Source organism: Vigna unguiculata, chromosome 4 (genome assembly GCF_037176805.1).
Source record: "Vigna unguiculata cultivar grain cowpea cultivar isolate G323 ecotype 2 chromosome 4, ASM3717680v1, whole genome shotgun sequence".
Classification (NCBI taxonomy): domain Eukaryota; kingdom Viridiplantae; phylum Streptophyta; class Magnoliopsida; order Fabales; family Fabaceae; genus Vigna; species Vigna unguiculata.
Genome location: NC_140795.1, coordinates 38761630 through 38776046, shown reverse-complemented (window position 1 = coordinate 38776046; position 14417 = coordinate 38761630). Strand labels below are relative to the sequence as shown.

The following is a 14417-nucleotide window of genomic DNA, read 5'->3' as shown; positions in this document are numbered from 1 at the left end:
CAACAATGGGGAGAATTAGAACCATGAAAAAAATCACATCAATGGAGAGACCCATAACCATGACAAAAACCAAGACAAGGGATGAAGAATACCAAAACAATGGGAGAATCATGACCATGAGAAAACCAAAACAAATAACCAAACCATGAGAAAAACCAAAACAAATAACCAAACCATGAGAAAAACCAAAACAATGGGAGAATCATGACCATGAGAAAACCAAAACAAATAACCAAACCATGATAAAAACCAAAACAATGGGATAACAAAACCATGAGAAAAACCAAAACAATGGGATAACCAGAACCATTACAAGAAAAACCACAACCATAGGATAAGCAAAACAATGAAACAAACCACAACCATGGGATAATTAGAACCATGAGAAAAACCACAACAATGAAATAACCATAACAATGAGAACAACCACAATAATGGAATAATCACAACTAGAACAGTCAAAACGGGTCACCCGACCCAACCCGGCTCGGCCCGCGATAGGTTGGCCACTTAGTGGGTCAACCCAACCCGGCTCACTTATTAGCGAGCCAACAAAATTAGAATCCGACCCGACCCACCACGAGTTGGCGGGTTAAACGGGTTGACTCACTAGCTCACTTAATTAAAAAAAAAAACACACAATTTTTTTTCTTCAATCTCAAGAAAACTAAATTATAATTCCGATTAAAATCTAAATAAACTTCAATACAATCCAAATAAAATCCCAAATTATGTTAAACTCCAAATACAAACCAAAATCACAAAAATATAAATTACTATCTAACATCAAATCAATCTTATCACTTATCAAACTATAGTATTAGAGTCTTGAATGGATAAATCCACAACATTTTCATCTCTTGAAGCATCTTCTTTATCCCCGTCTACAATAAAACAAGAAAAAAATAATATTAACTAATAATATTAAAAGATTAAGTATTAAATAATTAAATTAATTTTACAGCACTAACAATAATGTTACCTATTAATTCAAAACCATACATATATAATATATATATATATATATATATATATATATTTATATAATATACATATATATATATATATATATACATATATAATATATATATATAATATATATATATAATATATATATATATAATATACATATATAATATATACATATAATATATACATATAATATATATATATATATATATATATATATAATATAATATATATATATATAATATATACATATAATATATATATATATATATATATATATATATATATATTAATTTAATATTTAAATTTTATTAGCAGGTTGGTGAGCCAACCCGGCTCATCACGGGTTCAACTCGAATGAGTCGGATTCTTAGTGGGTTGGGTTCATTATTAACCCGTACTGAAATTTGTAATTTTTTTTCAACCCAACCCGACTCGAACCTGTGATGAATCGGGTTGGTTCGCGGGTTATAACCCATCTTAACGGCTCTAATCACAACCATGAGAAAAACCACAACAATAGGATAATCAAAACCATGAGAAAAACCACAACAATGGATTAACCAGAATGTAACCATGAGAAAAATCGCAACAATGGGATAACCAGAACCATGAGAAAAATTACAACAATGGATAAAACCACATCCAAAAAAAAAAAAAACAAAACAAACAACAACCATGAAAAAAAACCACTGAGGAGAATCTGATCACTTCAAAATAGGATAAGAAATATATAATTGCACAAATCTTCAAAACTCGAGTAAAATATGTTTTTAGATATTCTATCAAACTCTTTTCCTTTTATACTTAATCCTTTTGTTGTATTTTTGAAAATATGAAGTGAAATACATATTTTTAGTTATCTTTTATTCTCTTATTTATGTAGTTTTTACCCTCAAGAAGCTAGGATGCAGAAAATTTGCAGTCACATAAAAGTGTCACCTTTTAATTCAATTCTAACTTATTTTATTTTAATTTATTTAAAATCTATAAAGAACATGTAAATTCAAGTAAATGTACTTTTAAACATGCCTAAAAGATAAACTTTCAATTGTAATAACCCAAGAATATTACTTATGCTTGTTGTTACAGGAATTCAGAGCATGGACCTTGGACCTTAGAAAAGGTGATCCAAGTCACTAGAGAGTTATGAATTTTATGAATAAAAGATTATGAGAAAATTGTTTCTATATTTCTTTAGTTAAATACTATGTATATTTATAAAGTTTTTAGACCCTATGAAATTTGTTATAAAAGCATAAAATATTCAGAGAATATAAGATAAATTTAACAAATATAACAATTTACTGCTTATATATGAACTTAGCAAGATAATAACAACAATACACTACATTATTAGCCATATATTTTGTTAATATATAATATTAAAAGATATTATAACATAATCAAACTACAATTTAGCCATATATTTTTGTTAATATATGAAAATTACACCAACAAATATTTCTTAAAATATTATTTAATCACTTTTAGATCAATAATGTTGAATGAACATTATTAAGTCATGCTGCTTAGTATATTTGTTGGAATGGGTACGTAAACTACTGTTACAACATTTTAACATATTTAAAATGATAATTTTGGTCCATGTTTTTTAAACGTAGTGAAATTTAACCTATTTAAAATTAGAAAGAATAGAATCACATCTTTTTATCAAAGTTAAGGGATTAAAACAATTTCATCCAATAATTATTTATATAAAACTTTTTTGGCAGGGTGGAAAAATAATTTTGGTACTTGCAAACATTTCCGAACATCAAAAGATTCAATATCTTGGAACATCAATTATATATCCAAATTAGCAATACATATACATGTGATATGAAACCTTGAAAAGGAAAAGCAAAAAGAAGTGAAAAGTTATGGAAAGAAAAAAGATGAAACAAAAAGAGGTGAAAAGTTAAGGAAAGAAACAAGATGAAAAGGAAAACATCAAAATTGAAGTGAATACATATACATGTAAATATAACTTACATCAAAATTAAGAATCTGCATGAATTTAACGATTATTAATCAACAGGTCAAAAAGTAATAGGAAAAAAAATTAAAGCATATAATACTTTGATGATCTATTGAAACCACATTCATACCTTGTGTGCTCTGCAATGGATGCAATCAACTTAGAAACTGACTGAATCAAGAGCTCGTATGCTATAAAGCTCATAATGTTTTCTTCAAAGAACGAAAACATTTTGTGCCATTCAATTTCAGGTTCTGTCAATCAAGCTTTTCCATGAAATAATGTTATGCTTTCAAGGTTAATTGTTTGATCATTATCTCTCGAACTTGAACCACTTCCAGTTAGCATAAAGTGCTTCATTTTCAAACGGCAGGGCACTGTTTTGTAGGCTTTCTGGTTGTTGAGAGATAAAAGCAGGAGGTAGCTTTTCCCTGTATTTCTTGGCCATCATATCAGCCTCCAGAAATACTCTCTTTAGACACCAAAGAAACAAGCATATTCCAAGATCAATCTTACTCAAACCAAAGAACTTTAAACAAATAAATAAAACTAGTATATGCACTAACAATGTAAAAGGTTTCTATGTTGTTATCCAATCAAAGACTGTGTATAGTAAGCTTAAATTCTATAATAATTAGCTTAAAATCTGCTAAGTCCAGATACTTAGCACTAATTTTTTGAAACTTAGACTTTTGTAAAAATTAGCTAAAAATCTAGCATAGTTTCTTCAATATCATAACAAGTATTGGGTAACTGTATCAATAAAAACACACTTTTGGCACAACTCAAAACAAGTATTAACTATATATAATAGCCTATTCACAAGCATTATGCATATCATTGTTAAATTACTGTCTAATGCTAACTGTATCATTCTCCTCTCCTCCACTAGCATCAAGAAAAAATTAACATAATTTTGAAGTTTGGTTCATCAAGAGAGAACACCATCATCATATGGATATATCCTCCACTAATGTCCCATAACTTAGCCTCTTATTTTTTCTATAATTATGACTTTCAACTTTTCTGGGAAAAATTTGAAGTTAGTGAACAGAAACCAAATATCCACCCCTTTATAGATCCGTCTTGTTTCTCTTCAAAGAATGAATGAAGGAGTATGTACTCCGATTCCTTTCAAACCATGAGGAGGAATATGACTGCTTAGAAAGTTTCAAGGCAAGCTCTTTGGATGCTATTTTGAAAGTATCCAAGCCATATCCTAAAATATAGGATTGGATACATTTCAAATGCATGTTCACAAGCACTCAAAATAAGTACTCATAAGTATCTCATAAAAATCTAAATAAAAAAACATAGTATACTTTTAAGATGCATATATGGAAGTATTTGAGGAGTATTGGTGTTCGACACCCAGGTACTTTTTCATTTTTTAAGTATTAAGGCTTCATAACTAAAAAGTCATACCAACACAGTTTCAGATTAGTTGAAAATGTAAAAATTCATTTTACATAGAAATTAAACACTAAAATAAATACCTCTTTATTAGAAAGAAATTGGCCAGGTTCACTTTCAAGGTCTGCAATACTGCATGCCATGAAGAGAAACACAACTTAATGTTATTCAACACAACTTTTGTGAGAAAGGAAGGGTTGAACAAAGCATGTCTACCGGAAAGTAACAAATAAATTTGAGTATATTGAGTTCACGTCCACTCAACTTAAAGCAAAGTTAATTCATCTCAATTTGCAAGAAAGCATTGTTAAAGGAGTGGATGAAAGGACTAATATAATCCTTTTCTATTGGTCGTATCATTACTCATTAGGTAACTGGGCTAGATTTTCTCACTCAAACTCATGAAGTCCTGGAATAGTGCTCAAACATTTTGGTCTTTTTCTTTCATTTGTGATGGTGCACAATAACTACAAAATATTTATCCCACTTGGTGAGGTTGGTTACATAGATGACATGGTGCCATTGAATTCATTTAAAGACAAAATTCCCAAAGAGTGACAACATAACCATATCTAAAATTTGGAAAACTTCATTTTAAAAATGGATTAAACCATTTTGCAGAACAGTTCATTATGGATATATCACATTCTCCAGCCATCCTTTCCTTCACTCTATTTTTACAAATAATATTGATTTGCTTGAATAATTTTGTGACTTGTTAATATGCATGAAACAATACACAATTAGTGTATCCATAGGAAAGAGCCTTTTGGAACTGAAGGGCATCCAAAGAGGTCGCATGATGATGGAATTTCAAATTTCAAGATAGGTGATATATATAAATTCTGAAGACATAGTATTCTTATAAAGCAGTTGTTATTATTTTTTGGTGGATATCGTTCTATCTTATTTTGATTGTTTGCCTCACTATTACCTTGTTCTTAGCCTGGTGATGCCTAATTTTGTAAGGAGTTCACGTGTAATAAGTGGTAAGTGTAGAGAATTTTAATTAGCATAGAAGGTTTCTTCTGATTCATTAAATAACCCAAATAAACAGTAACAAATGGATGCACCCAAAAATAAGAGATATCAGTCAAAAACAACAGCAATCCAGTACCTTAAAGAAATTTTATCCGGAGAGTGTGACTTCAGGACCAGAACTTTAACCTTCTCACCAACAGAAAGTATGTCAGTGATGGAAGGAATTCGGGCTCGTGTGATATCTGAAACATGTAGCAATCCACTGAAAGTACCCAACAGATTAATTTTAAAAGTCGGGTTATGCACATAGACTGTAGTGATTCATTCAAACAATTTTAACTCAACGACTTAAATGTCAGGTCAAGCTATATATAGTCAAACATATGCAGATCTTAAAGATATTAAATAAGAACAATTGGATGACCGAATTAAGTTCTTAACAACAAAAAAGCCAAGCTAGGATCTCAGATGGTGCAACTCTATCCAAAAAAAGAAAAGGGACAGATATGTGCATGAGTATAAAAATTGTGATATAAGACAGATTGACACACCTTAAATTTATTAAAATCATGTGCTCACTAAGATAATACAAATTTCAATGTAAAATGCACCGATGCATATAAATGAAGTTTAGTCATGTGTACTTCTAGGTTAAAGTTTAGAAACAAGTGCAAGAATTGATCCAGATAAACTGCCAAATCAAAGTACACAATCTAGGACATATTTACTACTCGAAAAAAATGCCCTGGCTGTTAGCATTTAATACTATGTAGTGATAACTAGGTTCAAATCCCATTATACTGAGTGGAATTTTGTTATTTGGTCGGGAGGGGAACCTTTTTTAACCCATAATTCAATGGAAAAGGTGTCCATTACGTCTTTTACATCCATTCTCATTTTAAAGATCTCATCCAATGGATTTTGTTAAAAAGTGAGGTTCATAAGACACTCCAGTCTCCAGTAATAATTATTGAGATCACTGAATCTTAAAGATAATTTTTTGTGTATCAATATGATATATAATATCTGTTCACCAAACAAGTCGTAACAATGCTTTCCTTAAAGGCTGGTGCAAAAGACATTACTGCACATTTAAAAGAAAATAAAAAAGAAACTATTTTTTTGTCATTTTATTGGTTACTTACTTACAACTCTTCTGCTATACCCTGTGTTTTTCATTGATATGATTACAGGATTCCAACAAATTCAGAATTAAGGATGTAGTGATTAGAATTTGGCAGCAGAACAGACTTCGAATCTCTGTATTATATAAGAAAACCTAAGCACAAGTCCTGTGTAAACTGTAAAATGTGATAAAACGACAATAAATTCAAAGCATGAGGTGATTTTAAGCCAGTGTTCAAGCTGTGCACAAGGGCACATAAGCAGAATAAACTTGCATTATCTTTTCTTATCTTCACAAGTGGCAACATTAAAGCAGGGAAATTGGAAACATGAAAGCATCTAAACAATACTTTATGGAATTGTTCCTTTGAAAATAAGGACTGCACCTATGTGAATTTGTTGAATAATGCTATGACTTACCAACCAGCCAAAAAAGAAAACACGAAGGGCCAACAATCTATATCCAAGATATCACTCACCTTCTATTCGTTTCTCCTATTCTTATTTGGGCTCCATAAGGAAGGATCTTTTTTACGGTGCCCTCAAGAAGTGTTCCTTCTCGAAGATATAGTTTTTCCTGCAACGTATCAATTACAGAGTAGCAGCGATTTCAAAGGACAAAAGAGAGCAACCAGAACCAAGATGTCCACTGACTATTGAAACTAGGAAACAAGAAGCGAAACAGACAGATTTGCATACTGACCCAAGCTTCCCTCTCACTAATTATCAAACTGTTATCAGCTTCATCTACTTGAATAATTTGTACATGCATACAGCGTCCAACCTATATCATTATTATCAAATAGTTGTAAGAACTAAGAAGAACAACGAATGTACAAAAGAAAACACTGTAAGATTAACAACGAATGGTGGGAGAAACATCTAATGTGTTCAAACTGATGGGGATTTTCAGTCATAAGGAGGAAAAATGCATTTAAGTAGTGAAAACATTTAAGGCAACATGTCGAGCAATAAGAATTGAAAAGCAGATTAAATTCATCGAGCTAGAGATGAGGGTCATAAAGTACTTTGAAAGTCAACTTGAGATCATCACTTGAACTCCATAACATATCATGATACATAAAATTTTAATATACTGGCGAAGTTTAAAAATTAAAAAATAAAATAAACCAATATAAGCCGGTGAAGAAACATAGAGATCTTACTAAAGTAATTATGAATATATCATTTTGAATACATGTCAAAACAAAATTGTATGAATGTCGAATATTTCTATTATTAAGGATGTAGTTATTAAAATTGGTGGCCACTTTCTAAGGTAAAGACATGCCTAAAGCTTGAAAAGATAATTGCTTCTCAGTTAAAAAACAACAAATTAACAGGGTAGAGGCTTCCACCAATCACACTCAAGGAGAACCAAATTACAAAAGATTTTAATTGGGCCTAATAATAACACTATCCACATCAGCGAAGCTATAAATATTATTACATGTCCATCCACTCAATATTAGATAATACAATAACAGAGTATCAGAATTCAGAAGAAGCTCATAAGTAAATTAGCTATCCCAAAATAAGACTCTATTATATATTACTTTTTCTCTTGTCAGGGAGGAAAGTTACAGGTCTTGAACTCACATTTTCTTTCAACTCAGAAAAGCTATTTACTCTTTTCATAAGCTCGGCTTTGGGAAGGAAAGCTCGCAAACCCTGCATATCCAATTTCAAGAAGAGATAATTATGTACTTGTATGATACATGAACAAAAGTATTCAGTTCAATGGCACAGACCTCAATCCTTGTCAGTAGGCCCTTAGTATTCCACTCAGTGATTCTAACTTTTACAGGTTCACCAAGCTGTTTTATCTGCCCAAGACATTAAATGTAGAAGATTTAAATCTCATTGACACGAGAAGAGATTATTGGACATTGTAGGTTTTAAAATTGGATTAAAGCAACAATTTGGCATAAGATCATTGCTTTGAAGTTTGTTATTATCACATATAACTATAGTCATTTGTGAACATTCACTTATCAATATATGAAAATACTTTCAAACCAAGGAATCAAAGACATCTTCAAATGTTTTCCATGCCAGTGTCAGATACACCAACCTTCAACTATTTTACCCTATCTATTGAATGTGTTCCCTCACATGGATGAGACACCATAACTAGATAAATGATAGTATTTTTGTGTTCACAATGAAAAATGTCAAATTTTGAAACATTGATGTATTTATAAGGAAAGATTTTTTATTTTGAAACATTGATGTCTTATACCATTTATTTGTGCTTAATCCTAACCATTATGTGTCATACAATTTTTAGAATTTAAAGTGTCTTTGTGCTGGTGTCATGTCACACTCGTGTCTTTTGTTGTATATGTTCTTCCTTGTGTCCAACTTGGTAGTCTTAATAACCTAGCATTTTGCATTTCGCTCACAAATCACACAAAAAAGTTACAATACCTAAAATTCTAACCATGTGTAAGGGAAAAAAAGAAGGAAAGAAGGAAAAAAACCTGCCTAAGCCGATGCCAGGCAACCCGGCGGAAGAGCCTTCTGGTAGAAAGCAGTGGCCTACCAGCAAGTGTCCTACCCAGAACCTCAGCAAACAAAATGGTCCCAATTTCTACAACAGTTCCCCCAGGTACTGGCCCCCCAATCATTGCATCATCATTCTTCACAATCCCCATCCTTCCCTCAACCATAACACTCTCTTCAGCCTTGCTCACATCACACAACAAGTGCTCCATCTCTTTGCTATACAAGGGAAGCACTTCCTTTGTCAACATTGTCCCCAGTAAATCTGACCCCACATTCACATTGAGCTTGTTCTCATTACCTGAAACCACAACACCAACCACAAAATCCCCAGGTTTGGGCTCATAGTACTCAGCACAACCCTTCTCATCTTCTCCACTATCATCACCCACACCATCTCTTCCCTTACAACCTTCAGACACCCCACCATCTTCCTTCTCCACCACAGAATCATCTCCTCCCTTTAAGAACTTCACAAAGGGTGCCAATGCCAAAGCCTCCTCTTCAGTAGAATCCCTCTCTCTGTGCACATCAATTTCAGAAGATGACCCATTTCTACCGGATACCATTGAAGGCTTGTCCAGCAACTCTAGCGTTTCGAACTCTTGGATTCTATCATCAACCACTAATTCCTCGTTCTTGGAACAAAGTGGAACATGGGTAGCACCCGAAATTGTAAATTTATTTGTAAAAGGGCAAAATTTAGGAGATGGGAGTTTCACGGGGCAGGCATGTTGTTTGTTCCTCAAAGGGTTTCTGAAATGATTAAGAGGTAATGAAGAGTTGAGAAGTAAAAGGGACTCACAAGACCAAAGAATCAGTGTCATGTTCTAGACACAATTTGAAGTTTGGTTCAGTTCTAAGTTTCGTGCCACTTCGGAGTATCCTCTTCAACCATTTGCTTCATTCTCTCTTCTTTCGGTTCTCGTAAGTTGTTCAGAATGTCACCAACATACCAATCACACAGATTATTGAAATGGGATAAGGGTACATTACACTACTATCTATCTTATTTCATATTTCTTGGTGAAGGTAAATAATACTTTTTATTTGTTTAATTATTTGAAAAATATTATAAAAATACTATATATATATATATATATATATATATTTTTGGGAGTAGGAGCCAAGCACTTACAACCACCACTTCGGTATACTTGTCTAAAAGGCTAAGATGTTTAAGTCAGTCAAGATCGATAGATAATCGTAACTGCGGTAATAAATGCGAATTAAAGATCCTCATCAACCTACATTGAGTCCCTATTTATAGTTTTTGGTGTGGACCTATGATTAGGGTTCCTTAATCATGGCCCAATTGCTTTTTAATTTTGATTACTGACTTGCTTTATCTTAATTAATGTCTAACTGATTGGTCCAGGTTTTGGTTTGGCCGACCAACTGAAGGTGGAGGGTCTATCTGATTAATGTCGTTCGGCCTAACGGGTGTCCTTATAGGTGAGAGTCTCCATGAAAGTGGAGACAAAGTGCAATTGAAAATGAAGGCGGAGGGAGTGTTTAGTCCGTCTGCCTGACGGGTAGCCGATTTGGTGTGTTCAGTGCTGAGACTCCGATGAGCCAGTCGCCTCAGCGTCCAATATGAGGTTCGCTTGTAGCGGGCGGCCTGCGACCGCTTGACCTTGATCTGCTTGGTTGATCTGCCGATGGGCCATACACTACAATATCATTTTTTAATTATTTGAGAAATATGACATTATATACATTACAAGTTATTGTAAATGTTAAAAAACAAAAAATGTACATTAAATAAACTAATATTTTACTAAAGATAACTTTTATTACCCTTAAGTTAATGATAAGTGTACATTTGCCTTTTAATTTTGAAAATTATGCTAAATTCTCTTCATTCTACCAGTCTAAAATAACTTTATTAATAAATATAAATGAGGAAACAACATTCATTTGTCTACACGTATTTATATATGTATAATTGGTAGTGATAGTTTTTAACCATCACAAAAATATTTTAAAAGTTATATAAATAAGAAACCATTTTCTGAATAACTTTAAGATTTTCATATTTGAGACACTTTTCTAAATCTTAAAATTGATTAAGAAATTTGGATATTGTACATATTTAAATAAACTAATAAAAAATCAAATATTGAGATATATGTAGGAATAATGGAATAAATGAAAAAAGTTAGACTTGGTGGTTAGATACTAAAGAGATTGGAAGTATTAGTGAATGCACATTCACTTTGCGATATATGTAATACGATAAGAGAGAATAGGGACACTATTAATAATTTAGATTTGTCTAAAAAGTTTCAAAGTAATAAAAGGAGAATGTCTTACTACTTGATGGCTTACTTTACATTGACTCACATACCATTTATAAACTTCATGCATGCAGAGTGTTTTCTAGTCATATTATAATAAAAGATGAAAGTACTTTGAAAACTCTTGAAATTTGTGGAAGATTTAACATCAATGAGACATGAGTTCAACCCACACATAAGGGATTGACAACCTACAAAATCGACTTGTAAGGTAAGGTTTGCACCTCACTTATATATACTATGAAATTGCCTTATTTCTAGTCGATTGGGACTTCCAACACACTCTCGTTAGGCTGATGTGGGACTTCCAACACACTCTCGTTAATGGTGGTTCGTTGGCGGCCTGATTGCAAGTGGATCAGAATGTCCAAGAAATATCCATTTGTCCATACTGTCATTCTTCTTAACGGAACTCGCTTACCTGACCCACTATCAGTCGGTCACCACACACACTCAGACAGTAGCATACCTATGTTATGACATAGGGGGGCTATGGCCCCCCCAAATTTTTTTATACTTACATAATTTATTATATATTTTTAAATATATTTTTTAAAAAATGAATATTTTAATATATTTTATATTTTAAAAAATTATAAATTAATGCATAAGATATTTTTTTATTATCTACATTTATTTTTTAATTTGACCTTTTTGAATATTTTTAAATAAAATTAATTATTTTTTTAATATTTTTTTAAGTGATCACTTGTTTAATTTAACTATTTTCTAATTTAATTATTTTTTTAAACTTAATCATTATAAATGAAAATTAATTATAGTAAAATAAAAATTATTTATGTTTAATTTTATAATAATAATAATAATAATATTTTTATTATTTTTTATTATCATAAAAAAATAAAATCAATATTTTTACTAGTTTATATAAAAGATTTGAGATTCTTTTGATTTTTATTTCAGTTCAAAAATATCAAGTTCATCTTCTAGTTTTTTTTAGTTTCAATTTGGTCCCAATGTTTCAAAAAAATGCAATTTGGTCTTATTTTTGTTAAATTTCTTGAATTGGATTAAAAATTTTCCATCAAAATTGAAGTTATAAATAATGATGATTTTCTTTGTTAATGTGACTGACACAATCTCATTGTTAATTTTGATGAAAACTCCTTACTTCGCTTCAAAAAATTTAACAAAAATGATCAAATTGTATCGATTTTTAAAAATTCAGGACCAATTTAAGGTTAAAAAAACTAGAAAATCAATATGATATTTTTGGACAACAAAATAAAACAAAAGAGTAATTCAACCAAAATTTTGGCATTGCACTCAGGCTTTAATATTATTGTTGGGTCTTTTGAGAGAGAGAGAGGATTACCGGAGAGATTTAACACTAATGAGACATAAGTTCAACCCACACATAAGAAATTGATATCACTCTTAATCCAAAACCTTAAGGCGATGAGTTTATGGGTCTTTATCCTTATATGATGTTCAATTGTCTCATTTTTACTCAATGTGAGACTTAGACTCACTTTTAGATTTCCAACATCAATCCGTCAAAGTCATATTGCTTTGTTTCATTGTAGAAACTACATCTCATAGTTATTGTGTACAATTCAAGAAAGTTCTTTTTTTTCCAATATCATTTCGTCCAAGTTGTTCTGAGGGATAGTTCTAGTTTCCATTTTTGTTTTGATTAGCCAATCTAAGAACGAATGACTTTGATGAGGTTACATGCACAAAGTAGTATAAAAATGCATTTAAAACATAGTAAAATGTAAATAATTGAATTAAGAATTTAACCAATACCAAAAAAAAAACATAAACAATATTACAATTTTGACTCATTAATTTAACCATCAATTAATGGAATCCAATATCATTATAAGAGGAAAAATATCAAGACAACCTATTAGGTTACAGCCGCTTCTACTGCATCATTCTATAATTTTTAATAATTTAATTATGTTTTAAATCCTTGATTAATTAGAAAATTTCCCGATAAGTTTTTTCTAGTAAGATTTTCTGATTTAATTGACTCCTCGATAAATCTATTTTTTTCAATTAAGTATTTTAAATACTTGATAAAGTAAGAAACTTTCTGATAAGTTTTTCCTGACAAGTTTTTGTGGTCTATTAACTCCACAATAAATTTAATTTTTTTTTTCAATTGAGTTCCCGCTATTAACTTTGTTTGTTAATTGGATAATATAGTTGTTAACGAGTTAACCTGGTCATTATTTAGCCAATGTTATCTTGATGAGTATTTTAAAATAATAAAATAATAAAATGACATGTGGCGACAAGCAAGGTAACATAACAAGATAATAATCACATCAACCACTTAACCACCACATCATTCCATTAACAGAAAAGTTAACAGTTGGGACTCAATTGATAAAATTAAATTTATTGAGTACTCAATGTACTACATAAAGTTATCAAAGACTCAATTGAAAGTTTCTAGATCTATGTAGACTTGTATAGTAATCAAGTCATTCTTAAACCTATAATTTTCATACTAATATTAAATGAAATCCTTTCACATTAATAATTGCAGCATATTTTTACATTTTGTAATTCTATAATTTTCAAATATATGATTTTATGCCAATATTAGAAGAAATCCTTTCATATTAATTGCATTATACTATTACATTTTGTAGTATATTTTTAAGCTAATTATGTGATATCTTTTATATTTTTAAGCTATTTGGTTATGTTCATTTTAGTTGAAAAAGTATGAATTAGTTAAGATCTTCTAGCTTATGCCTTCCACATTTCTTAAGTTGTCTAGAACTTTTTAAAGCTTGGTTAAACAATGAAAGGGTTCCTTAGGTGAATCAATTTTATGTATAACCCATTTGGTTTGAAATGTGTAACTTGAAGGTCATGCAAATGCAAAGGAAAAAAAAATCTCTAAATTCAAGGATTTGCACACAGATATAGTGAGTAACACATTTGTACCATGCATATGGAAATAAAATTTTGATTTATTATCTATTTATTTTAGGTTTGACTTGTAATATACCCATTACTTTAAATTGACATATTTTGTTCTAACCTAATCAAAATAGAAAAAGTATACATCAAGATACAAGACATCCAAGAAATGTGCCAGGACCCAAATACTTAGGGATCCATTTCCATCATATTTTGGAGCATTCTTCCTCACCTCCAAA

General features: G+C 30.8%; 1 protein-coding gene across 5 annotated transcripts; it reads right to left on the bottom strand.

Annotated features, from left to right (window-relative positions):
* Positions 1 to 706: 706 nt before the first annotated feature.
* Positions 707 to 9961, bottom strand: LOC114182538 (protein PIGMENT DEFECTIVE 338, chloroplastic-like). 5 transcript variants are annotated; one of them, XR_003604110.2, is made up of 9 exons: positions 8953 to 9959; positions 8221 to 8295; positions 8069 to 8140; positions 7173 to 7253; positions 6949 to 7046; positions 5481 to 5606; positions 4447 to 4495; positions 3081 to 3422; positions 707 to 884 (listed from the first exon to the last, which is right to left on the bottom strand). XR_003604110.2 is itself a non-coding variant. In XM_028069427.2 (8 exons), the coding sequence occupies exons 1-8, from the start codon at positions 9799 to 9801 to the stop codon at positions 3264 to 3266; spliced, it is 1509 nt and encodes a 502-aa protein (XP_027925228.1). In that variant the 5' UTR covers positions 9802 to 9959; the 3' UTR covers positions 2909 to 3263. The 5 variants fall into 5 exon arrangements, 2 of the variants coding, with proteins under 2 accessions (XP_027925228.1, XP_085528861.1); XR_003604111.2 differs by lacking the exon at positions 707 to 884 and having other exon boundaries at positions 2909 to 3422; positions 5481 to 5586; positions 8953 to 9961; XM_028069427.2 differs by lacking the exon at positions 707 to 884 and having other exon boundaries at positions 2909 to 3422.
* Between the last annotated feature and the right edge of the window lie 4456 nt (positions 9962 to 14417).

What these genes read in the sequence shown, in the direction of transcription:
- LOC114182538 (XM_028069427.2), bottom strand. Translation starts at nt 9,801, where the DNA reads ATGACACTGATTCTTTGGTCTTGTGAGTCCCTTTTACTTCTCAACTCT. An exon ending in GCCTACTGACAAGGATTGAG is followed by an intron (nt 8,141 to 8,220) that starts GTCTGTGCCATT and finishes TTGGATATGCAG; the next exon opens with GGTTTGCGAGCTTTCCTTCC. An exon ending in TTAGTGAGAGGGAAGCTTGG is followed by an intron (nt 7,047 to 7,172) that starts GTCAGTATGCAA and finishes GATACGTTGCAG; the next exon opens with GAAAAACTATATCTTCGAGA.